Genomic DNA, 22,395 nt, shown 5'->3' on the forward strand with positions numbered 1-22,395 from the left:
TGGGGGGATTCACAGGCAGTGGCACCAAGAGGCTGGGTCCCCCTGAGTTGTTCCCTGAGCCTGAAGCCACATTCCCAGCCCCCGTTGGGGCTGCCGTACTGGATTCCTTTCTGGGTAAAGAATGGAGGAGACTCAGATTAAGGTCCCTAGAGAATGAGTACAGAAAATGGGCTCCAAAGGGGGCAGTTGAAGGTAAGACAGCTGGGGTGGGCAGGAGCAGAACCAATCTCTAGGGTCCTCTTCCATTCAGCAGAGGTACTGAGTTGGGAATGCAGGATTTAGGATCCCTTAACAGCTTAAAAGAAGGGGGAACACTGGGGCAAGATTCAGAATAAATCTATTTATAAATTGATATGAATATATATATAAAGTAGCCTTGCACAGACACACAAGGTGCACTCCCAATGGGACTGCTAATGTCTGGGGCAAGGTGGCAGATCTTTCAGCATTGTCTGGAAACAGCTGAAGTCATCTGACGTCATGCTAAAGAAATGGAGGATTAGGACATTTGACTTGGAAGAGGGAAAGTAAGCCCCCACACCAATGTCAGACAGGTTGCCTCAGAACAAAGAACAGAAATGCAGAGACAGCAGTCTCAAACCCAGAGTAAAAAAAAAAAAAATCAGTAAAAGAAAGGACAAGGCTGGGAACTAATGTATACACATCCCAGGTGGTAAGCAGGGACAGATACCCTTGCTGAGGTGAAGGCAGAGTGCACTGGACACCATCAAAAAAAGGGCAGAACTTGGAGCCTTGCAGCAAGAATGGCATGAGAGCCAGTGCCCACACCTTGCCACCCCAGAACTCACGAGGTGCTTGGAGCTGGGTTGTGAGGGCCTGAAGTAGGCCCCAGGGCTTGGCTGCTGGCACTGCTGCCCCCACTGCTGCTCAGGGCCACCTCTGCAGGGCTGTCTGCAACAACTGAACTGTAGCCTGGAGAAAAGAAGGGCAAGTGTAAACAGACTGTCAGCCACTGCCCACCTTGCCCTGTCCCCCAAACTGGCCTCCACTTACTGGTGGCACCGTTCTGCTTGCCAGCCCCTCCGCCTGTGCCACTGTTACTATTGCTGCTGCTCCCTCCGCTGCCACCACCACTTCCCCCGCTCGGCTGGGCACTGGGGGGCCGGGGCTGGGCAGTGCTGGGCCCACTGGCATTGGGTGGGGCCACAGCCTGGGCATAGGGGGCAGGAGTACCCGAGTTGTGGCTGGGAGCTGGACTGGCCTTGGGGCCCAGGGCACTTGGAGGTGCTGCTGGGGTAGAGGCCCCATTGTTGCCAGGGGTGGAGCTCAAGGCAGAAGTGGCAGGTGGGGGGCCAGAGGGATAGGTGGGCGGCACAGCTGGGGACTGGGGGTGCTGGTTGCTGTGGACAGGCTTGGAGCCGTTTTTGGCTGGAGACTGCAGGAAAGAAAGAATAGAGGGTCAGGTACTAGACCAGCTTGTCCACTACCCACAAGCCTCTACTGCCTCCCCACATATTCTCTGACCTGCTATCAACTGTCCACACCATCCAAGGCACCTAAGAGAACGTGACTGCCTTCATGTTTAAGACCTATTTATTTTCAGCCCACTCAGCTGTCCCAAGACCTTGCTGGACATTGCCCCCTGTAGCCCACATGATCCACAAGATCCACATGATCTTGTTAAAACAGAGACCATGCCAGGCGGTGGTGGCGCATGCCTTTAATCCTAGCACCTGGAAGGCAGAGACAAATGGATCTCTGTGAGTTTGAGGCCAGGCTTCAAAGCTATACAGAGAAACTGTCTCAAAAGACCAAAAGGAGACCAGTGGAAACACTTAAATACCCTCAATTTGAGATGTGGAGTAGTGGTGCATGCCTTTGATCTTAGCACATAAGACACAGAGACAGGCAGATGAATTTGAGATTAGCCTGGTCTATTAGGCGAGTTCAGGCCAGCCAAGGCCACACTGAGATACTCTCACAAAACAAAAACTAAACAACCCTCTCAAAAAAAAAAAAATCATCTCAATTTGGGATTAGTTGGATCAGCCTAAATGTTTAAGAGTAAGGGAACTGGGATAGCCAGAATACTTCTGAATGTCAGCTAAAGGTCCATTATAGTCAGAGAACTGTAAAATACACTGCTCCAGAGTGTAATGACCAGAAAATCCCTATCTCAGGAAGTTCCAACAACAAGGCTGTCACGCTGAACCTCCTTCTGGACTTCTGAACCTCACTTACCACGTACCAAAGGGAACTGGCCATTCACTTTTTTCCTGGGATCACTGCTGACAGTCAGGGGGCCTGGCAAGGTGGCAGAGCTGGGCCCACTCCCAGGAGTCCCTGCCCCAGTCTCCCTCACTCCAAACTCCATTACCCTTGCTGTTCCCCCCAACCCTGGTGCCCACTGAGGTCCCCCCACCTGGGAATATCGCTTCTATCACTCCAGAGGCTTTGGGATCCTTCTGATCCTACAACATTCGTTTCCTAAGGAGAAGTAGTCTTGCAGGGACTACTTCCTGCAACCAGCACAAGATAAGCAGTCTGACTTTCTTATCACTTTCATAAATGGCCTACAAAGACCGGGCCCTCAATCCTAAAAGGTCCACCTCTCATATTTCCAAGCATCCTGCCACAGCCCCCACTGTGACCTGCTGCTGCCCACAGTACCATCCAGTCTTCCTCTGCGGGCCAGAACATAGGCCACCTCAACCACAGCACCAGTCATCAGCCTGTCTTCAGGGTGACACTGTTTCTTGCATGCTACTGTCCCAAGAGCCCAGCATTGTGGCCAGCACTCCAGCTTCAGGACTTTAAAGGACCACTAAATAAACAAGTGACAAGACATCAGTCAGACTTGGACTCACCTGACTGACTTCACTATCTGTTGAGCGGCCTCTCTTCTTATCATCTTCAGAGTTTTCCTGATATAGGGGAAGTAGAGTCAGAAACTATGTGACCTCCAGGGTGCCAAAACAAAGGGCAATCCTTTAGGGACCCAGGAGGGCCCTTATTGCTCTTAATCTCTCAAAGGCCCATCTGACAGGCCTTGTGACCCACAGCTGTTCCAACATCCAACCTGAAATTCTGGGAAACACCTAAATCTGAGCTTGTTAGTACTGTCTTCTGAGAGCCAGCACCCACTCCCATCCTATGAAGTACCCAGCAACTTGCTTTCTTTATAGACTTCAACCCAGGGTCCCTGTCAGAGAAGAAACACCCAGCTGCTCAGGTCATCCCACCACCACCACCTAAAACCAACATGCATGGCAAACCTGAGTGGGAACCTAGGGTCTATCTTTCGACTTTGTATATTCATTCCACACCAGCAAGGGCCTCAGAGGCAAGAAAAAAATAAAATAAAATAAAAAAATAAAAAAAGCCTATAGACTTTACTTCCTTAGCTGCTCTCTCTAGGAGAAGATTGGGCTTCTGATATCCCCATGCCCACCCTCTTGGGAACCCAAGTTATTAATAACCCCAGACCCTCACCGTAGTGCAGTTAGCTGGGCTGGGTGGGATGGGAGAGCTGGAAGTTGTTGAGGTGGGCGTGCTGCTGGACTGGTTGAAGATCTCATCCTCCATGTGGCTGTGGCTGGGTGGGGAGGTGGCGACCAGCGCCTGTGCTGTGGGGGCAGGGGAGCAGCATGCTTAGCTGGCTCAACCATGCCTCCTGCCCTCACCCTCTGTGCCATGAAGGTCAGCCCAGGGCCTCACGAATGTCCTCGAGGTCCAGGTCGTCATAGAGGAATTCGTTCTCTTCAAAGTCAGGGTCCTGGGATGAGTCGACGTAGTACTCCACGTCATCCTTGATCTTTCGGATGGCGTCAACCAGGATGGAGTCATTGTCCAGCATGCGCAGAATGGTCTCCAGCATGCGTACATGGTAGCGGTGTTTTTCGATGTGCCGCTTCAAGCCCTCAATCCGGTCCTGCTTCTGCTGGCGAGCCCAGGGCCAGGCTCAGGGGCTGCAGAGCACCTGCCTGGCCCTCCTGCCCCCACAGAACCTGTCCTCAGTCCCCCATCCCCAGGGTACCCCAAAAACTCCACTCCAGCCCCTCCTAGCATGGGGCAGTGAGGAGTCTGCCCACCCTCCGTCCCAGTGAGGACCAATCTGAGGTTTATGGCATCTCAGGGTCCCACTTTTCCCTCCTCAAACCCCTTTGGGCTCTGAAGATCCCTTGAAATCTATTGTTGTCTGTGCTAGCCCTACACTTGGCCTCTATCTGGCTCACCTGTCAGCAAGTCTCACCCAGCCCTCCCCCACTGTTCTGACCTCTGCCTGGAATATACATCCCATCTCACTGCAATAGTAATAAGGATAAATAAGAGGAGCTCCTGCTCCTCCTAAGGTTCCAATTCCCTTTACACGACACCTTAGTACCAGTTCCAAATTCCTCCTTTTGTTAATGACACCCACTCTTTCCCTCTCTGATTCTCAAATCTCTCACCAATCATGACATATCTCTCATTTCCCATCCCAACTTCCTTCTCTGGTGACACCATTAAATATACAGCCCTTTGAATTCACACTCTACAATCCTACAGCTGTAGGATCCAGGACCCTAACACATGTCTTTGGTCCAAACCATTGCCACTGGTTTCCCAGGGACACCCCACCTCCAAGGAGAACCTGGGATCTTTGGGGTGCTGTGTACCTTCCCAATCTGGTTGTCCTTCCATGTCTCACTCACTCTGTGGTCCCTGCGGAACCTAAGTCTATCTTCAACTCAAACCAGCCCTAACAAATATCCCATGATTCTGTCTTACCTCCTCCCTATACCACTCAGCTGGCTAGGCTGCCTTATCCATCCTGCTTTCTCCAATCTCTACCCCAGATATATTTTTGGCACCCAGAACTAGATTCCCATAAGCTTCCAGAGGCTTCCTGTACACAGGCCACATCCACCCCTACCCTATGGGTGTGCTTCTCCCCTCACTCACATCCTTGTCGCCCTTCTTCTTGCGTGTCTGTACCGACAGTGACTCCACCTCACTCTCAAACTGGTCCACCTGCATATTTAGGGTGTCAATGGTGTTCTGGGGGGAGAGAAGGGAATAGGGGTTCATCCTCAAGTCCCTGACATATACTTAAGTCTGGGCCCATGTGCTCACTTCTTTCTTTGTCCCAACTCACCGTGAGCCACTGGCCAACCTCTTCCTTCTCCTTCTGAGCAGGGTCCACCTTCTGAGCCAGACCTAGGCCCTCCTTGCTATAAGCTTTGGTTTTGGTCTCTCGTTCCACAACTTTGAACCGTTCCATTTGCTGTGGAGAGTACAGATGGTGGAGAGCTCTCAAAGATGAGATAGGAGCTCTAAGGGCCAGCAATGCTACAAACAGCCTGGGGACCTTATCTCTTAGACTGAGCCCTAATCTTTGTCCTTCCCTTGGTTGTGGAGACATTAATCTTCCCAGGGGTCTGGAGTGGCAGCTCCTAGAAGGCTGCTCTGCCTTCTAGCGTCCCAGGAACCTGATCATACCACCACCCCACAGAGCCCCTGGCTTTGATTTCTTACCGTTTCAATGAGCTTGCGGTTTTCGATAAGCTGCCTTTTGTCCTTGATCTCGTTGGATGCTACCCATGTCTTGATCTGGTCCCTCAGCCGCTGAAGAGAGAAGCAGCAAAATATTAGGCTGTAGGCGCAGGAGCTGGGGCCCTCAGTGACCTCTTCTCCCTGGGACCCAGCAGTCCACTCTCCCCATCCCTCCTCCCACAGGACAAAGAGAGTCCAGCCCCAGCCCCCTCACTTGTAGCTTCTTAATCTCCTTCTTTAGGTCAGCCTCATACTTTTCTTTCTGGTTCGCGTTGGCTGCATTGTGGAGCTGAGGGATGAAGAATTCAGCAGTCAATGTGAGAGTGGCTGCCCAGAACTCGCCATAGCAGTAAAGGTCCAGTCTCTTCCTTGGCTGAGAAATCTAGGACCCCCTCCCCATAGTTGATCTTAGGGATGCTTCCCTGGTCAACACCCTGAGACTTTGAACCTCTTGATGGTTCTCCCCACAGACCCAGATTTTGAGGTTTCTAGGCTATGTACCTTTTGCCAAATATCTTCAAACTGCTCCACGCCTTCGGACACCTTCTTGAGGCAGCGATCAATCTCACCTAGACAGAGAAGAAGACTTAGGATCCTGACAAGGCAGCAAATATCCAAAGACAAGTTCCCGGAAAAGAGGGCCTGCGGTCACATTTATAGCAGGCAGTCTATTACCTTGGAGTTTGCGCTTGTCCGCCATCTTCCCTGCCCTACAGACGAACTCTCTTCATACTCCCTTGGAAACGGACGCTGCTGGGGAAAATTGGGTAGGATTTAATATCTATTCTGTGGCTAGTTTAAACCCAGAAACATGGTGGCAATCATGGAGTAGGTAGGATGGTAGAGGGAAGAAACAGTTACCTGCCCTCTTTCCTACCTGATAACAGAACTCAGGGCCTTGCATGTGCAAGCATTCATTCATCTAACTACATCCCCAGCTACATTTCCTATCTGATAAGGAAGATCTGGCCTGTTCCTACATTCCTTCAATCGCCCAGTACAGAGACGGGCAGATTGGATTCTGGGATACTGCTGAAACAAAGAATGCTGTATCTTATTTGTGGGCCTCTGACTTAGGGAGCAAAACCTTTCTTTAGTACAGAGCATCTGTTCTCTAGATGACACTACAGCACGTGCAGCATACAGGTGGACTGCTCAGATGGAGGTACGAACCCTAACTGAAGACTCTAAACGGGTCGGGACCAGAGGTGACTGGGAGAGGCCACTCCAGGCAAGTCGGGAAATATATGAGGCTGGCAACTCCTGGCACGAATGAGATACTGTGTATGCAGGTGTACACTAAAGGGGAAGAGTGACGGGGGATTTCTCCAGCTGTGAAGACCTGAACCTGCTCATGAAGGACACAGCAGGGTATCAAACAAGAGGATCTCACACTTTCAAGAAATTTATTTCACAGCAGAATCCTGGAGCCCCAAAAGATAATGTCCCTGGCCAGAAGTGTCTGACATTAAAAATGGTTATAGAAACTTGGGAGCAGGAAGTAGCACCTCAAAGAGGGCTGGGAGAAGATAGAAAGCTTATGAAGATAAGACAGTAAAGAAGTACCTTAGCTGTGAGAGAGCAGATCCGCACACATGGAAGAATTCCGGATCAGATAGACTCAGAAACATGAACCCAACAGGGCAGAAACCAAAACGCACAGAGGGACACCTCTTTTTATTCTGAAGGAAGGTGAGCTTAGAGGGGCCAGAGGACAAAGGACTGAAGAGGGGAGGTCTATATGTAGAGAAATCCACACTACAAAACTTGACTCTGAAACAGAGGAACACGGAGAGGGAGGGTCATGTGAAGAGGATTTCTGAACTGCTAGCAGAACCTGCCCCCACCCCACCCTGCCCAGAGTATACTAACAAGCAAGTCTCTGAGAACTAGACTAAACAGGACAGGGGTGCCCCAAAGCAGCTCTCAACCATAAAAGCAGAAACTGTCCTATATTCCCACAACCAAGAATTTCAACCTGGTGGGCAGCCATAACGAGGGATCTTACTACCAAGGAAAATAATACCCAGAGAAATATTCTAAACAAAACATGCAGGTGGGAAATGTTTCAGAGTCAGTTTAATGTACTACAGCCAGTGCAATGGAAAAACAGAGTCTGTCCCTTTCCAAGAAAGGGTCTTAGTAAACACTTCAGGCTGGCTTTGAACCCACATTCTTGCCTTGACCTCCCTAATGCTGAGGTTAGAGAGTGCACTGTTATTCCTGGCTCATTCACTTGTACTAATCACAGATGGCTAGCAACTACTCCAAGGGACATTACGGAGCAGGCTTTAGAAAAAGAGGCCTGAAGAGGATGGGGTTGGCACCTTTTATGAAAGGATTTTAAAAATTAACTCTGTGGAATCCCACGCTGTGGAGAGGTAGGTATGGGTGGCACCTGGGAACTTAAAATCTCTACAGCACAGGATCTATCAAAAACAAAACAAACAAAAACAGCACTCTTATCTAAGGATTGACTGACACACCATAAACCAGGAATCTGAGATAAAGCAACTAGCAAAAGGACTCAGCAAAGAACTCCACTTAGGAGACCAAAGAATTGGTACCTCTCTGGTCCATGGACCTTGCATGGAATCAGCAAGAGGTCTTCAGGATCTTGACCAGGAATGAGTCTTGGCTCTGATATCCACCAGCACAGAAAAGCCTCTTTTTACACCAAGGAAGGAAGGAATGTTAAACAAGAGCCTACAGAAGGGTTCTGGGCAGATACTGCAACCATAAGAGGTGAAGGCAGCCAGGCAGTGGTGGCGCACGTCTTTAATCCCAGCACTCGGATCTCTGTGAGTTCAAGACCAGCCTGGCCTACAAGAGTTAGTTCCAGGACAGGCTCCAAAACCACAGAGAAACCCTGTCTCGAGAAAAACAACAACAAAAAAAAAAAAACCAACAAAAAAAAAGAGGTGAGGTCCTACCCTAATCTCACAGTGAAGTAGTTGGGACTGAAGCACAGGAGAGGAGGTAATACGGCCCTACATTAAGAATACAGTACTGTGGCAGCATAAAAATGACAGAAATACTTACTAAAGGGGCTAGAAACAAGTGCTAAAAAGGGGCAACAAGGGCCAGTGAGTGGGATCAGCATAAACCAAGCCTGACAACCTCAATTCAATCTCCAGGATTCACATGGTAGAAAGAGAAAATTGACTCTCAAAAGGTGTCTTCCATCTTTCACATGTATACATGTGCTAAAACGCATACACACACCAAATAAATAAACACAAGCAAACAAACAAACAAACTGTCGGGCCAGAGTGGGCCTTTTAATCCCAGTCCTTGGGAGAGGCAGGCAGATAGATCTCAAGGCCAGCCTGGTCTACGTAGTGAGTGGCGGGCCGTCTCAGACTACGTAGAGACACAGTCTCAAAAAAAAACAAACAAAAACCAAACAAACAAATTTAAAAAATAATTAAGGGCCAGTAAAATGACTGAGTAGATAAAGGTACTTGCTATGAAGACTGGTGATCTGGATTCAATCCCCAAGTCCCAAATAGTAAAAGCAAAGAACCAACTTCTCAAACTTTTTCTCTGACCCCCCACATTTCTGTCAGACCAAAAACACAACTTTAAAAATATATATAATAAAAAAAAATTTAAGAGCTGGCGATGTCTTGGGTAAAAGCACTTGTTCTTTTAGACAGTCCAGGTTCAGTTCCCAGCACCCACATGACAGCTCACAAGGGTCTGCAACTCCAGTTCTAGGGGAAACATAGCTTCTCAGGGACAGCACATACACAGTGCCCTTATATGTGGGGAGGCAAAATACACGTAGAATGAAAGTAAATTTAAGCAAATAAAGAAAAAGAACAGGTGTAATGCTTCAGTCATCAAGATGGACACAGCTGTGATTAGAGAAGAGTTTCTGCCTGGCAAGAAGCTGTTGTTCCAGAGTAGACAAGGCCCACATACCCAGGAATTTCTACTCTAGAGGCTGGAGTCACTGCTAACCTTCTCTCCACAAAAAACACTCCCCACCAAGAGGGTACCCACACCTCAGAAGCCAGAAAAGAAGTTAGTGCTGGAGTCTGAAACTATAGGTGCCGCCACAGAAGACTGCCCACGACATTTTCCAAGACCCTTCTCTAGGAGGCATCACCACAGGGCCCTTTTGAAGTAGGCAAGCACCTTCACACAAAGCATACATATACACAGATGGTGAGGGACTGCGGACAGCGTGGAAGAAGCTGGACCTCTTGGCCCAGATGGAGGCTCATTGATGGCTCTCTGTCCAAGACTGTGGCACATCCTGAAATCAGGACTCACAACAGGAGTCAACAAAACAACTTCCAGAACTTTTCACCACAGGTTTCAAGATTGGCATACACAGACCTGATGAGGGGCATAACATTAATCCTGAAGGCTGGTGCTGTGGAGTGGCCACACAAGCATCTTGGAGCATAGCACAAGGCATCTTGCAGCTAAAAGGGTTCACACTAAAGCCAGGAGGAGTGGCAAGCAGCATTGGTCCTCCATGGACCCTGGCACCGCCACATGGGAGTTCCGTTAGGTGGATAAAGTAGGTTCTGGTCAGAGGTAATTGTAGCTCCTGGAGAGGCCCGACACCAAAGGTTGAGAAACCACACCTTGAAAAGTCATCCCTAATCTTTAGTTGTAGGCAAAGTGACCACAGTGTTCTCTCCCCCAAGTCCCGGACACGGCATAAGAACCTTCACTGTAGACCCTCAGAAAGATCACAAAAGTAGTAAATCATACTAGCCAGGCAAGAGTATCCTAGCCTCAAAGTACACAGGGAGTGTAGCTATCTCAAATGCAGGAGAGGGGGAAGCTGATACCAAAGAAGGCAGGAACTTCACCTTGCAGGTGACAACACTACCCAACAAAGACAACCCAAGTATAGGGAGAAAGGCCACCCCTTGCACAGCAGGAGACTTAGGCGAGGGACCTTTGCATCCCTACAGGGTAGGTATTTAGCTCTGGTCCGAGGCTTTCCCCCAGTGTATTTCAATCAGGGAAGAGCACACGTACACACAGGTGGGGAAATGAGACTGGAAGTGAAGGGAGAAACAACCCATGTGATGAGGGGAGAAGGTGAAGACAGTGAGGACACATCGAATCCAGAACTGACAGCCACAGAACTGAGATGCAGCTGTTGAGAAGAGGTGCTTCAACTGTCCCCAACAATAGCATACCAATAACTGAGAGCTCGGGAGCTCACATTCCACGGACACAGGCTGAGGAGAGCTAAACAGCTCCCAGCACACACAGCAATACCAGTAGACTTGACACCACCACTAGGAAACCACATCCAGGGAGGCCAACAGCTTGCACCCCCAAAGCTAGAGGCCGCTGATACCCTACCTCAAAGATGGAAAAGACCTGAAGCCAGGAAGTGAGCTAGATGGTGGACAGTCTTGAATCCAAGGTTTGGGGAAGGAGTGTTAAAAAAAACATGCTTCCTTTAAAATAAGGCTGGTGGAATGGGACATCTAGGAGACTTCACTGCTAGAGCTGTGAGGACAAGGTGGAAACTTTGGCTTAGGCTCCAACTCACAACGGGAGCTGCAACCTCGGGTCTTGGGGACTTTTCCTCCACCAGATCCATCTCTTCCAAAGAGGCTTCCCCCTAGCAAGACACCAACAAACTGGAGCTTTCGGGTGCACAGAGGCCACGATCCTAAAGGGAGCACCCGGGGAGGGCATGACTGTAGTTGTGCCCCCCACACCCACAGCTGAAAGCCTCTTCCCGGCCCGCTGCGCGCCCATCGCTCCAAGACCGGCCAGACGCGGAGGAGGGCGGGCACCTCGCACCCGGGGACGGCGCGCTGCCACGCGGGAATCGGGACGCGGGAGGAGAGCGGAGGCTCCCTGCCTGCCCGCCCGAGCTGAAGGCAGGCCTGAGCGCGCGGCCAGGGCAGGGCCGGGGCCCGGCGGGTCGCGACAGGCGGAGGGGTCGCGGAGCGGGAAGGCGGCCGACGACGCTGGGGGAAGAGGGGAAGGGGTCCGGCCCAGTCGAGCCTGACGCTCTCACCGCAGGAGCTGGCGCCGCCGCTGCGGAGCGTATCGCGACAGGCGAGGAGGGGGAGACAGAGGCGAGCGCCCGCCAGCCGCCTTTTTTTTTTTTCCTCTTTCCTCGCGCCCCAAGCCCGGGCGCTATCGCGATAAGAGGGCGCGAAAGCCGGAAGTGGGGTTGGGTTGTTGGTAGAGGAAGTGGGCCCGGGATTGTTCTAGACGACCGAGTAGGGGATTCGGGGCTCAAGGGAAGGCCCGGCGGCGGCTGCCGACGGCTCCACGGAAGCTGAACGGGCCCGGTCCAAGATGGCGGCGACGGAGGAGGCCTCCCCTCCTCTCTTCTCGTCTCTGGCGTCGGCCCGCCCCCGAGCCCCGAATACAGGTCCGTCATTGCTCCTGCAGCACGTCGCTCTGGGCCGTCAGGCGTGTCCCATTGGTTCCGAGGGAGGATGCGGCCGGCCCCCTCGCTCTGATTGGCTGATCTCTGCAGGGCGCGGCGTTCGATTGGCCTCCCGCTCAGCTGGCTTGGATTGGCTCAGGTTTTTCTTCCCGGCTCCTCCTCCTCCTCCCCGCCTCAGAGCACAACACGCCAGCGCGAGGGCCCGAGTGTCAATCAGGAGGCCTGTGTCGTGCTGATTGGATGCGTCCGCCCCCTTCTTCTAAATCAATTGGCTGCGGGGAGGAGTCAGGGCGAGGGGCGGGAAGTCGTCCGTCAAGTTTGAAGGCAGCTGTAATTGGTTGCGACGTATATTCTGCCTCGAACTTATTGGTTCGTCATGGAAGTGGGTAGGGGAAAACGACGGAAGGCATGGAGAGTGGGTGTTAAAGGCCACTTACCTAGTGGGAGACGGACAGGTGACTGGGGTTGGGAGGGGGTATTAAGCCCAAGTTATTTACCAATCAAAAGAGCCGCCAGGCCTAAGGGGCGGAGCTAGACGAGAAGGCCCCTCCTATTTCCAGTTTGGCCAATAGGGTAGCTGTTAACCGAGGGTGCTGCCGACAGGTGTGGTTCTCGAGCATCCTTTCCTATTCCTGCCATCCAGGCTGTTTTCTGATCCTCATTTAAATAGTTTCCCAAGTGCCTATGCTTGGCATATCTCTTTTCAGAATGCTTTCTGGATGGAAGAAGGAAAGGCGGAATCAGAGACAACTAGCACCATGCACAGCAGAAGTGCAGAAAGTGTCTGCGCGGGACTCTCCTGCCTCCAGTTAAGTGAACAAGCCGGCTGCGGGACACTCTCCTCTATCTCCGTTCCTTTGGTGTTGCAAGGAATCTGTTGCTGCAGAAGCTGCAGAAGAAACTGCGCTTTACCATACTTCAGTTACTGTAACGGCTACTTATTGGAACTGTTAGGATTCTTCTCTTAGGGAGCAAACTTCCCTGACCACTCTTGTAGAATGCTTAATGAGCCTCTTTAATTTTGTTCAAATTCTGAATTTTTTTTAAAAATACTTACTTGGGACTCCCTCTCTGGATTTCTCAGTGTCTGACACTTATAGAGCACAATGTAACCTTTGGCTGAATTAGTAGATGATGAGTCCGAGCAATGATTTATGTTGAAAACTTTTTGAGCACCACGTTTTCATGAACTGGGAAGCCAGATCCATCTCTGCCTGCCTAGGTGAAGGAAACTAAAATAAATCAAACTTGAGGAGAATGTGGACACCCCCTCAGAATGGCATGAAGCGAGAGGAAGAAATGGCCTATAAAAAGTGTATTCTGCTGGAGAGATGGCTCGGCAGTTAAGATACCCTTTTCTGCAGAGGACTCGGGATTCTGTTCCCAGCGCCCACATGGTGGCTCACATGCCTGTATAACACCAGTTCCAGGGTATGACTCCATCACCTGACCACTGCTGGTGCACTTATTCTAACACATTCACATAGTTTTTTTTTTAATGCACATTTTTAGGGTCACGTAGACTTAAGAAAGTGAAATCTAGGAACTTGTATTCGTCCAGATTTTTCTAACACCCCCATACCACACTTTCAAGTTTGTTATTCATGTACAGCTTAGTTATTCTGTGTAGGCCCTGAATGTGGAGCTGCTTCTAGCCTTATCAGGAAGCCCTTATGGATTTGTTAAGATGCAGATTATCTAGGTGGTCCCCAATTCTGCTTTTCCTAACAAGCTCCCAGGGCATGCTGATGACCTCAAGAACAGAGTTTTGATTCTCAGGCTTAGTTGCATTTTAGAATCACCTGGGAAGTTGGGAGGAGGGGTGTCCAAATACCCAGGCTCCTGCTAGAAAAATTACATCAACTCCTGGAGATAAGAATGAGCTATCATTTTCCCCCTGAGGTAATTCCAACGTGCAGCTAAGGTAAAAACCACTCACTTCGAAGCATAGTCCTTTAATCAGTACCATCAATAGCACATGGAAATGCACTTTCTCTTTCACAGAAGGGAGATTTGAACCCAGGGCTTCACACAAGAGGAAAGAACCCTACTATTGAACTATTCCCCCAATTGCCTCTCATCTCATTTTTGGCAGGGTTTCATATAGGACAGGCTGGACTAGAACTAGCTTTGTAGCAGAGGATACCTTGAACTCCTGGTCCTCCAGCTTCCACTTCCCAAGTGCTGGAATTACACCATGTCTCAGCTTTTGCCCTTTTTAAAGGATCTTATGTAAGCCTTGAAACTCAGGACTAGACTAGGATGACCTCCAACTCACATAAATCTGGTCTCTGCCTGGGAGCGTTGGGATTGAAGGTGTGTGTATGCCACCACACCCAGCAGGGCCTTGACACAGCTAGGCAAGCACCCTGAGGTGAACGACTGCATTCCTGGCCCTCTAGAGACATTTTATGTGTATGTATGGGTGTGTAGCCTACATGTATGTCTGTGCAAAACAAGTGTGCCTGGTGCCCAGGGAAACCAGAAAAGGATGTCATATCTTCTGGGATTGGAATTATAGGCCACTGTAGGCTGCCATATGGGTACTGGGAGTCAAACTTAGATTCTCTGGAAGAACAGCCAATGTTAACCACTGAGAAATCTCTTCAGCCAACTCCCTTTTCTGAAATTGTGTGTACATATGAATGTATTATGTGTAGGTGCACATGCATGTGTTTATGAAGGCCAAATTAGCCTTCTCAGTAGCTCTTTCTTCTTCTTTTTTGTTAGGATAGGTCACTCATCTGATGACTGGTAGCATGCCCCAATGATCCACCTGCCTCTACCTGCTCAGCATTGGAATGGCAAACACATGCTACCATTCTTGGCCTTTTATATGGGTGCTGAGTACTGGACTCAGGTTCTTAAGCTGGTTGTTTGTTCTCTCTCTCTCTCTCTCTCTCTCTCTCTCTCTCTCAAGACAGGGTTTCTCCGTATAGCTCTGGGTGTCCTGGAACTCGATCTGTAGACCAGTCTGACCTCAGACTCAAGAGATCCACCCCCTGGTTCTTATGCTTTTTTGAAAGGCACTTTACCAAAAGTACTGTCTCCAAACCTCTCCCCAACTTAAATTTCTTCTTTTTTGGACACAGAATTTTTCAAAGTCCAGGTAGCTTTGAACTTCTAACCTACCCGAGTAGCTAGGATTACAGGATGAAATACGCGTTTTTTAGCTCTACCTTAGCAAATCTGAATCGGACTCTAGAACTCTTAGAGAGCCCTCAAGGCATTCTGCAGGATGTTGAATTCTGAGATTCACATCTTCTCCATTCACCAATGGCAATGTCAGATGCAAGTCAGGCAGGGACACAGCAAGGATTCTAAAGAGAGTGCTGGACAAAGTGCTATCCCTAGCAGGCCCACAGGAGATTGGGATCAAGATAGAGTGGGGAGACAGGAAGGCCCAGAGGGAGGAAAAGGGACCAGGAAGCCCAAGACAGACCTGCCAAACAATGAGTAAGAGAAGTCCTGACCTTAGCAGCTGGTCCATGTTCAGACCCTCAGAGTTAAGCTCAAGCTGAGAAAATGGAGGCCAGCTGTGACTCTCCCTTACTTTCTGCAGAACCACAGATTCATAACACACCAAAAATGATCCACCCTGTTCTACTTTTTCCTTTGGCTGAGCATTAGTTCTAGAGTCAGACTGGAGCCGGGCGGTGGTGGCACACGCCTTTAATCCCAGCACTCGGGAGGCAGAGGCAGGCGGATCTCTGTGAGTTCGAGACCAGCGTGGTCTACAGAGCTAGTTCCAGGACAGGCTCCAAAACCACAGAGAAACCCTGTCTCAAAAAACCAAAAAAAAAATAAATAAATAACCAAAAAATAAAAATAAAAATAGAGTCAGACTGGGTAGTGTGTGCTTCCTTTGCGTATCTGGCATTGGTGCCTCCCAGGGCAGGGTGCCCATCTGCCTCAATCTTGCTGAGGACTCAGGCATGGTCCCCTCATCAATCATGGATTAAAATAACTGGCTCCCCCCTAAGCCCAGTCCTAGGTGCTTTCTGCACATACTTCCCAGATCTCTTAGGTGCCTCACAGTACAGATGTGGATCTTGGACCAAGGAGGTTTCTAGCCAGAGGAACAATAATCCTGTGGGCCCTGGAGCTTTGTGGTGGCCATACTATTTGGCCATGATGCTGAGGTTCTCAGGGGGTGGGTGGTGATGTCAGAAATGCACAGGGCTTTTATCTTCTTAGATTCCAGGGTAAGAGCAGAAGACAGCAGGGTCCATGCTACCTGGACTGGAAATGCCACAGCTCTGACTCTTCTGGGCCTTTCACAAATAACCACACCCTCTGGGCAGAGCCTGACAATGTGCATTTAATTGTACTCTTTCTGAAAAAGCACTTCCTTTCCCCATGTAAGTAAAAAAGATGAGTGCGAGGAATTCCTCCACCCATTTGGGGTAGCAGCAGTCTGGGTGCTGGGAGAGGCAGATCAAGGCTTTTCACCCTTTTCCTTGGATGCTGTGGCCTTGAGCCAAGAACAGAGCAGGGCAGGCTGCCTCCACCACAACTTCCTGGCTGGAAGTCCATCACTTCTGAAGTTCCAATCCTTCATGTCCTTCCAGTGGGTGGCCACCTGGGGTGTGGGCCCCCCTCAAGTGGACATGGTGCCGCTTTTCTCACCCTTGACCTTGAGGAACTCAGCCATGCTAGAGAAATACTTCTGGTTGGCCTCTGCCACCTTCTTCTCAGCTGCTTGAGGGTTCACAATCTCCAGACCCTGCAAGGGAGTGGGTGAGAGGTAAGGTGGGGAGGCTCAGGCCTCCCTCCTGTATGAGAACCACTCCAGCAGACACAGAACTGTTTTTTTTGTTTGTTTGTTTGTTTTTTTCGAGACAGGGTTTCTCTGTGGTTTTGGAGGCTGTCCTGGAACTAGCTCTTGTAGACCAGGCTGGTCTCGAACTCACAGAGATCCGCCTGCCTCTGCCTCCTGAGTGCTGGGATTAAAGGCATGTGCTACCACCGCCCGGCAACACAGAACTGTTTACAGTCCCCGGAGTCTCCCTCAGTTTGGCTGATTTTGACCCAGTGTGCCTGGACATCAGGATTGTTAGCTTCCTCAGATGACACCAAACTCCTGTGTAGTTTTGGATGAGGAAACTGAGCCCCAGAGGACATGACCAGCCAGAGTTTCCTGCAAATCCCACACCGTGACAGTGATAATGCTGGCATTGTATTGTCTTGAATGCTTCCAGTCTTCTTGTTGGTCCGTCCCTGGCTCCACCACCTTTCACTCCTGCTTCTCTCTGGCACCCATGGCCTTCTAATACAGCATATACTTGACTCATTCATCTGTCCTCTCCAGCCCATGACCCCCTAAAAGGCAAGGTTTGTCTCTTTTGTCACTCTGCCTGAAGCCTGGAAGATGGCAGGTAGGTGCTCACTTGTGACATTATGTGATACATTTGCCAGCCTCTGTTATGAGTAACCCAAGGCCATTGTGGTTCACATTGTGCAATGATATGGGGCTGGTATGATACTCAAGCCCACCTTAAGGTTACTCTGACTACTGGGGCCATCTCAAAGCAAAGACTAGGAAGCTCAGAGAGTATCTGGATCACATGGATAGAGTCATAGGTCCAGTTCCAAAGTTCGTCTGAGCTTGTCACAGCTGTCACTCCCAACCATTCGCACTTACTGTGTGGCTCTGGATGCCTAAGCTCTTCACGTGTTAAGTCAACAGGGCCTCCACAATAACCCTACTACACGTCTAGTAGGAGAGGGTGTAGTACCTGGAGTGGAGTGAAGGCCACACTGGAGGCAGTCCCTGAGGAGCGGTCACGGATGGTAGACTTCCCGCCATACACCACACTCTGCTTCTGTAAGGTCCGCTGCAGGGAAAAGGGGAGGCTATGATCCAGGCTCACTGACCTCCATGTCCTACTTGCCTCCCACTCCCATGGGCCAGTACATACCTGCAGTGTCTTGGAGATCCTGGCCTTGGTGGCCTCGTTCACCTGTGTCTGCCGCACACGCCCACTGCCTGACTTGCCCAAGTGGCCCAGGCTAAAGCCCAGATCTTCTTGATAGGCATCCTCCTCAATCTGGTGAGATAGGAGTGGCCTACTGTTAAGAAGCTGGCTACATTCAGCCAGTCCTCCAGGGCAGTCCACTGAAACCCAGGGAGCCTCCAATCAGCCAGTCTCATGGGTGCCCGCTGAGCCAGGAGAACTGACTGCACTAAATGACCTTGGAAGAGCCCCGTCTAACTCTGCTTGGGGATAGCTGGGAACCCTGTAAAGAACTAGTTCCTGACCTGGGTAGAGAGTGGCCATTTCTCCCTATGTTCAAATTAAGTTTGCCAAGAATTGGGATGGGTTACTTAGGTGAGATGGCAACTAAGTGGATTCTCAGGACCACCTGGATGATGGTCAGATATAGGTGCAGCATGGGGGATCGGGTGGGAGGGCTGCCCTCAGAGCTACAAAGATCACCCTCCATGGGGTAGGTGGTTTGAGAGGGGAGGCTAGGTACAAGGGAGGAGGCTGGGATAGCCCCAGATCTGCTCTGGGATTACAGGGTGGAGAGGAGGGATGGCGGCAGCAGGATGTGCAGAGAGAACCCTCAAGTTCCCACTGCTATTGTGGAGCAAGCCTGACCTCTCCAAAGCTCATGCGGTTGGCCTGTTTCCGGATCTCTGTCAGCCCTAGCCGCTCCTTCATCTTGCGGTACCTAGGAAAGGTAGGTGTCAACAGAATATAGGGAGTTGACTGAGAAGGTGCCAGCCTCCTCCCCGCCTCCTTTCTCAGCTTCTAGCCCCACCAGAGCTCCTTACCTTCGGCCCCCTCGCTTCTTCCGCTGCCCATCAAGGGGTGCAGGCAGAGGCTTCACCTGCTTCACAGGTGGTGGCTCCTGCCACTTGTCAAATTTGCGCTCAATCTCATCCTTTAGTTCGTAGCCCACCTGGGCAGGGAGTTGGAGAGAAGCTGTAGCCAGCTGTGTGGACTGTTCCCTCTTGTCTTCATCACCAACCCATCTACTGTGTATCTGCCCACCTGACTGTACAGTCCCCAAGACAGGTTTGTCCTCCTTGGGCCAGGACTGGTGTCCTGTGGGTTCCCTGGTTTAACCCTTCTACCCTCTGGGTAACTGCTTCCACCTGAGTCCTTTGAACACAGATCCTTGTTTTCCCAGTCAGCAGACAGTATGTCATCGACTGTGTCACCTCACACCACAGATACTCTGAGGTGGCTTGCTTCTGTGCCTCCACAGCAGCCAGAGGCCCTTCTCCCTGCTGGGGTTCACAGAACTCTAGCCTCCGGTTCTTTGTATTCACTATTCCCTCTGCTTAGAACACTCAAGTGGTGAGCACAAGCATCCACACATCTGACTCTAACTTCACTCAGGTCCCTATTAAAACCTCCTCAGAGTTCTTCCTCACATCCTAGCAGAGTCAGAACCCAGGCTTCCTCATCCTATAATGCCCCTTACTGTCCCTGGTATTCACACAGCACTACTGAACCCATTACAGATTTGTCAGGTCTACTGCCTAGGTGTTTTGGTCCCAGCTAGAACATAAATGCTGTGTGACACCAACCTCCAATCCTAGTTACCAGGAAAGTTGGGGCAGAAGGACCAAAATTCTTCAAGGCTTTCCTGGACTAAAGAAAAGATCTCAAAAAAAAAAAAAAAAAAAAAGTGTGCGGGGAGGGGGGTCACTGAGGATGTAGCTAAGTGATAGAGCACTTGTTTAGAGCGTATAAAGTTCTAGGTTCCATCCCAGTACCCCCCCACCCAGTCACACACACACACATTTTAAAAAAAAAAAAAAGCCATGGAGGCAGACATCTGACATCTGTGTAATTCCGTGTTGTACTTCCTTGTCTAGACAGTGGCAAAAGGCAGAGAGAGACACTGAACCCTGACTTAGGATATGATGGCCTTTCTAGCAGAGTGACACACAGCAGAGACTCAGTTCTTCCTAAGCCACCCAGGAAAACAGAAGGTACCATTAGAGTCATATCCCTACGAGCAGAGGACAGGTTCTAGTGTGGTGGGCAAAACACTGGCCCCTCCAACACAGAGCTCTGTCTTGGTGCCATGTGTCTGGTCTCTAGAATCTGTGACTAGAGTTCACATGGCAAAGGAGCTTTGCAGATGTGACTTGGCTAAGGACTGAGATGTGACAATACCTCGCACTGTCACAAGGGGTCCCAAACTAGCAGAGTCAAAAAGGCTGGAGACTGTGTGTGTACATCTGAGTCCAGAGATTGGTATCACATGGCTTCTATACTCACCCCTCACCTGATTTCTCTCACTAAACCTGGAGCTTGCTGGTTTGATTGACAGACCCACAAGCCCCAGATACCCTCCCGACTCCACCTCCCCAGCACTGGCATTTACAGGCATGTACTACTATAGTGGCATTTCAATTGTATTTTAATAAAAAGACTGCCTGAAGATCTGAAAGTAAAACAGTCCCACTGGTCAGCCTTACAGACCAGGTTATGGTGACACACACCTTTAATCCCAGTAGCCACAACAACATGCACCTTTAATCTCAGTAGTCACACTAGTTGCCACAGAAATCGGGTAGTGCATGGCTTTAATCATGGTGGTACACACCTTTAATCCAGCCCTAGAGAGGATTATAAAGTGGGAGGAAACAGCTCTCAATACACATTCTGAGATTCTGGGAGGCAGGATTGCCACTTCAGACTGAGGTCAAGGTAGGAGCCAGTAACTGGCTATTTGCTTTTAGGATCTTCAGGTTGAACCCCAATTTCTCTGAGTTTTTAATCATTCTACTGTGCCTGATTTCTTCCCCCTATATTTTTGGGAACTGAAGTCAAGTCCGCATAATTGCATGCAAGAACTTAGTTTACTGAGTCACATCTCCAGCCCTGTGCTTTTTTTTCAAAGACAGGATCTCACTATGTAGGCTCATATGGCCTGAAACTCATTACATAGTGCAGGCTGCCTCAAACTAGTGATTTTCCTGCCTCTTCCTCTCAAGTACTGGGGCTAAAGATAGAAGCTACCAGACCTGGCAAACATGTATACTAAGCCACTCCATCTACGGTGATTTGGTACAGCTGCCCTATGCATCTGATGCGCAGAGGTGAGAAGGTGATGACCTCAGCGGGGGTTGCAGAAACATACATCTGTCTGCTAATCCAGAGAGCTCTCTAAAATAGCCTCTTCTCATGAAAAGACCCCAAGCCCAGGGACAGATGCCTGTCCTCTCCTCACCTTCCCCTCTGTGCTCTCATGGAAACTGTCCACACGGGCTGCCAGAGTACATTTGGCAGCCACCAGCCGGGCTGCCTTCCGTCGGAGATCCTGGAGCAATGGAAAGGGGGAGAGGAAACTGAACCTCTAGAGGTAAATAAGCTACCACAATAGTCACTTCTCATCTAGGGCAGCTGTACCCCATGTTCTAGGAGGCAGGCCTCACACTGAACTAACAGCCTCTTGAGGGCTGTACTCCAGCTACCCAACTGCAGGGTTCCCAGTTTCCAGACATCCTACCATCCTCATTACCAAGTGGTGACCCCAGAATTGTGTTCTCGCTATTCCAACCCATATTGTCCTATCCTCCAGGCTCCTGAGTGCTATTTCAGTGAAACCAGATAAGGCATGGGGGCTGGGAGCAGGGCACAAGGTAAAGGACTCACTGGGGGCAGAGACTGCACGATGTCACTGTGGTAGATGTAGCCGGTGTGGGGCAGCACTGAGGTAGAGGAAAAACCAGATAATGTCTTGCGCTGGGCCCCCAACAGCATAATGTTGCAAGCAGGCATCTTGGAGAGGTTGGTCAGGCCTCCGGCCACACCTGCAAAAGGTGAGGTCAGAAGAACAAAAGGTTCACATCTGAAGGCTCATGTGTTACCTTGGTGATTTGAATAAGAATGTCCCCCATAGGCTCATATATTTGAATGCTTAGTCACCAGGAAGCGAAACTCTGATAATTAAAAGGGTTAGGAGCTGTGGCTTTGTTGGAAGAAGTACGTCACTGGGGGTGGGCTTTGTGGTTTCAAAAGCCCATGCCAGATCCAATCTCTCTCCTCTCCTCTCCTCTCCGCTCCTCTCTCTCTCTCTCTCTCTGCAGGTGAAGACGCAGCTCTCAGCTACTACTCTACCACCACACCTGCCTGCTGCCATGCTCCCTGCTACCAAGCCATCAAGCCATGATGACAACAACAGCTCAAGCCTCTAGCATGTAAGCAAGCCCAAGTTAAATGTGTTCTTTTACAAGAGTTGCTTTGACCATGGTGTCTCTTCACAGCAACAGAACAGTGACTAAGATATCTTCATTTGTTTGCTCGTTTGAGACAGTATTTTACTCTGTAGCCCAGGCTGGCCTCAAACTCAAAGCAATCCTTGTGCCTCACCCTTGCAAATACTGGGATTACTGGTCTAAGTCACTGCATCTGGAAGGGTATGGGGTCATTTGTGCGTGTATGTGTGAGGGAGTTATTTTATGTGAATGTGTAGGGACTGTGCATGGAGATCAGAGGACACTTATGGGACTCAGTTTTCTCTACTTTTGTGTGGGTTTAAGG

At 50.1% G+C, this 22,395-nt stretch overlaps 3 protein-coding genes across 4 annotated transcripts in view; all 3 read right to left on the minus strand.

Moving 5' to 3' along the window:
• Nucleotides 1-6,244, minus strand: part of Cnot3 (CCR4-NOT transcription complex subunit 3) — a 10,101-nt gene extending 3,857 nt beyond the window's left edge. The window contains exons 1-12 of the mRNA XM_026778133.1: nt 6,172-6,244; nt 5,998-6,065; nt 5,711-5,785; nt 5,479-5,568; nt 5,099-5,227; nt 4,906-5,001; nt 3,679-3,898; nt 3,454-3,587; nt 2,829-2,885; nt 1,015-1,396; nt 810-933; nt 5-110 (exon numbers count right to left, since the gene is read on the minus strand). Coding sequence (XP_026633934.1) covers nt 5-110; nt 810-933; nt 1,015-1,396; nt 2,829-2,885; nt 3,454-3,587; nt 3,679-3,898; nt 4,906-5,001; nt 5,099-5,227; nt 5,479-5,568; nt 5,711-5,785; nt 5,998-6,065; nt 6,172-6,196 — 1,506 coding nt within the window. The 5' untranslated portion in view covers nt 6,197-6,244. The remainder of the gene's footprint in view (nt 1-4; nt 111-809; nt 934-1,014; nt 1,397-2,828; nt 2,886-3,453; nt 3,588-3,678; nt 3,899-4,905; nt 5,002-5,098; nt 5,228-5,478; nt 5,569-5,710; nt 5,786-5,997; nt 6,066-6,171) is intronic.
• Nucleotides 6,190-15,374, minus strand: LOC113455772 (translation initiation factor IF-2-like). The gene is made up of 4 exons (XM_026778134.1): nt 15,358-15,374; nt 11,709-11,880; nt 11,027-11,496; nt 6,190-6,249 (listed from the first exon to the last, which is right to left on the minus strand). The coding sequence occupies exons 1-4, from the start codon at nt 15,372-15,374 to the stop codon at nt 6,207-6,209; spliced, it is 702 nt and encodes a 233-aa protein (XP_026633935.1). The 3' UTR covers nt 6,190-6,206.
• Nucleotides 15,375-16,184: 810 nt separating this feature from the next.
• The window catches only part of Prpf31 (pre-mRNA processing factor 31), an 11,181-nt gene continuing 4,970 nt past the window's right edge, over nt 16,185-22,395 (minus strand). For both annotated transcript variants that reach the window (XM_005371395.2, XM_026778159.1), the window contains exons 8-14: nt 21,508-21,665; nt 21,083-21,172; nt 18,666-18,793; nt 18,490-18,562; nt 17,806-17,934; nt 17,623-17,721; nt 16,185-16,610 (exon numbers count right to left, since the gene is read on the minus strand). In XM_005371395.2, coding sequence (XP_005371452.1) covers nt 16,485-16,610; nt 17,623-17,721; nt 17,806-17,934; nt 18,490-18,562; nt 18,666-18,793; nt 21,083-21,172; nt 21,508-21,665 — 803 coding nt within the window. In that variant the 3' untranslated portion in view covers nt 16,185-16,484. The remainder of the gene's footprint in view (nt 16,611-17,622; nt 17,722-17,805; nt 17,935-18,489; nt 18,563-18,665; nt 18,794-21,082; nt 21,173-21,507; nt 21,666-22,395) is intronic.

This window comes from Microtus ochrogaster, unplaced genomic scaffold (genome assembly GCF_000317375.1).
Source record: "Microtus ochrogaster isolate Prairie Vole_2 unplaced genomic scaffold, MicOch1.0 UNK108, whole genome shotgun sequence".
Taxonomy (NCBI): domain Eukaryota; kingdom Metazoa; phylum Chordata; class Mammalia; order Rodentia; family Cricetidae; genus Microtus; species Microtus ochrogaster.

What these genes read in the sequence shown, in the direction of transcription:
- LOC113455772 (XM_026778134.1), bottom strand. An exon ending in AGCCCCGAATCCCCTACTCG is followed by an intron (nt 11,497 to 11,708) that starts GTCGTCTAGAAC and finishes CTGCGGTGAGAG; the next exon opens with CGTCAGGCTCGACTGGGCCG. An exon ending in CCGAGGTTGCAGCTCCCGTT is followed by an intron (nt 6,250 to 11,026) that starts GTGAGTTGGAGC and finishes AATTTTCCCCAG; the next exon opens with CAGCGTCCGTTTCCAAGGGA.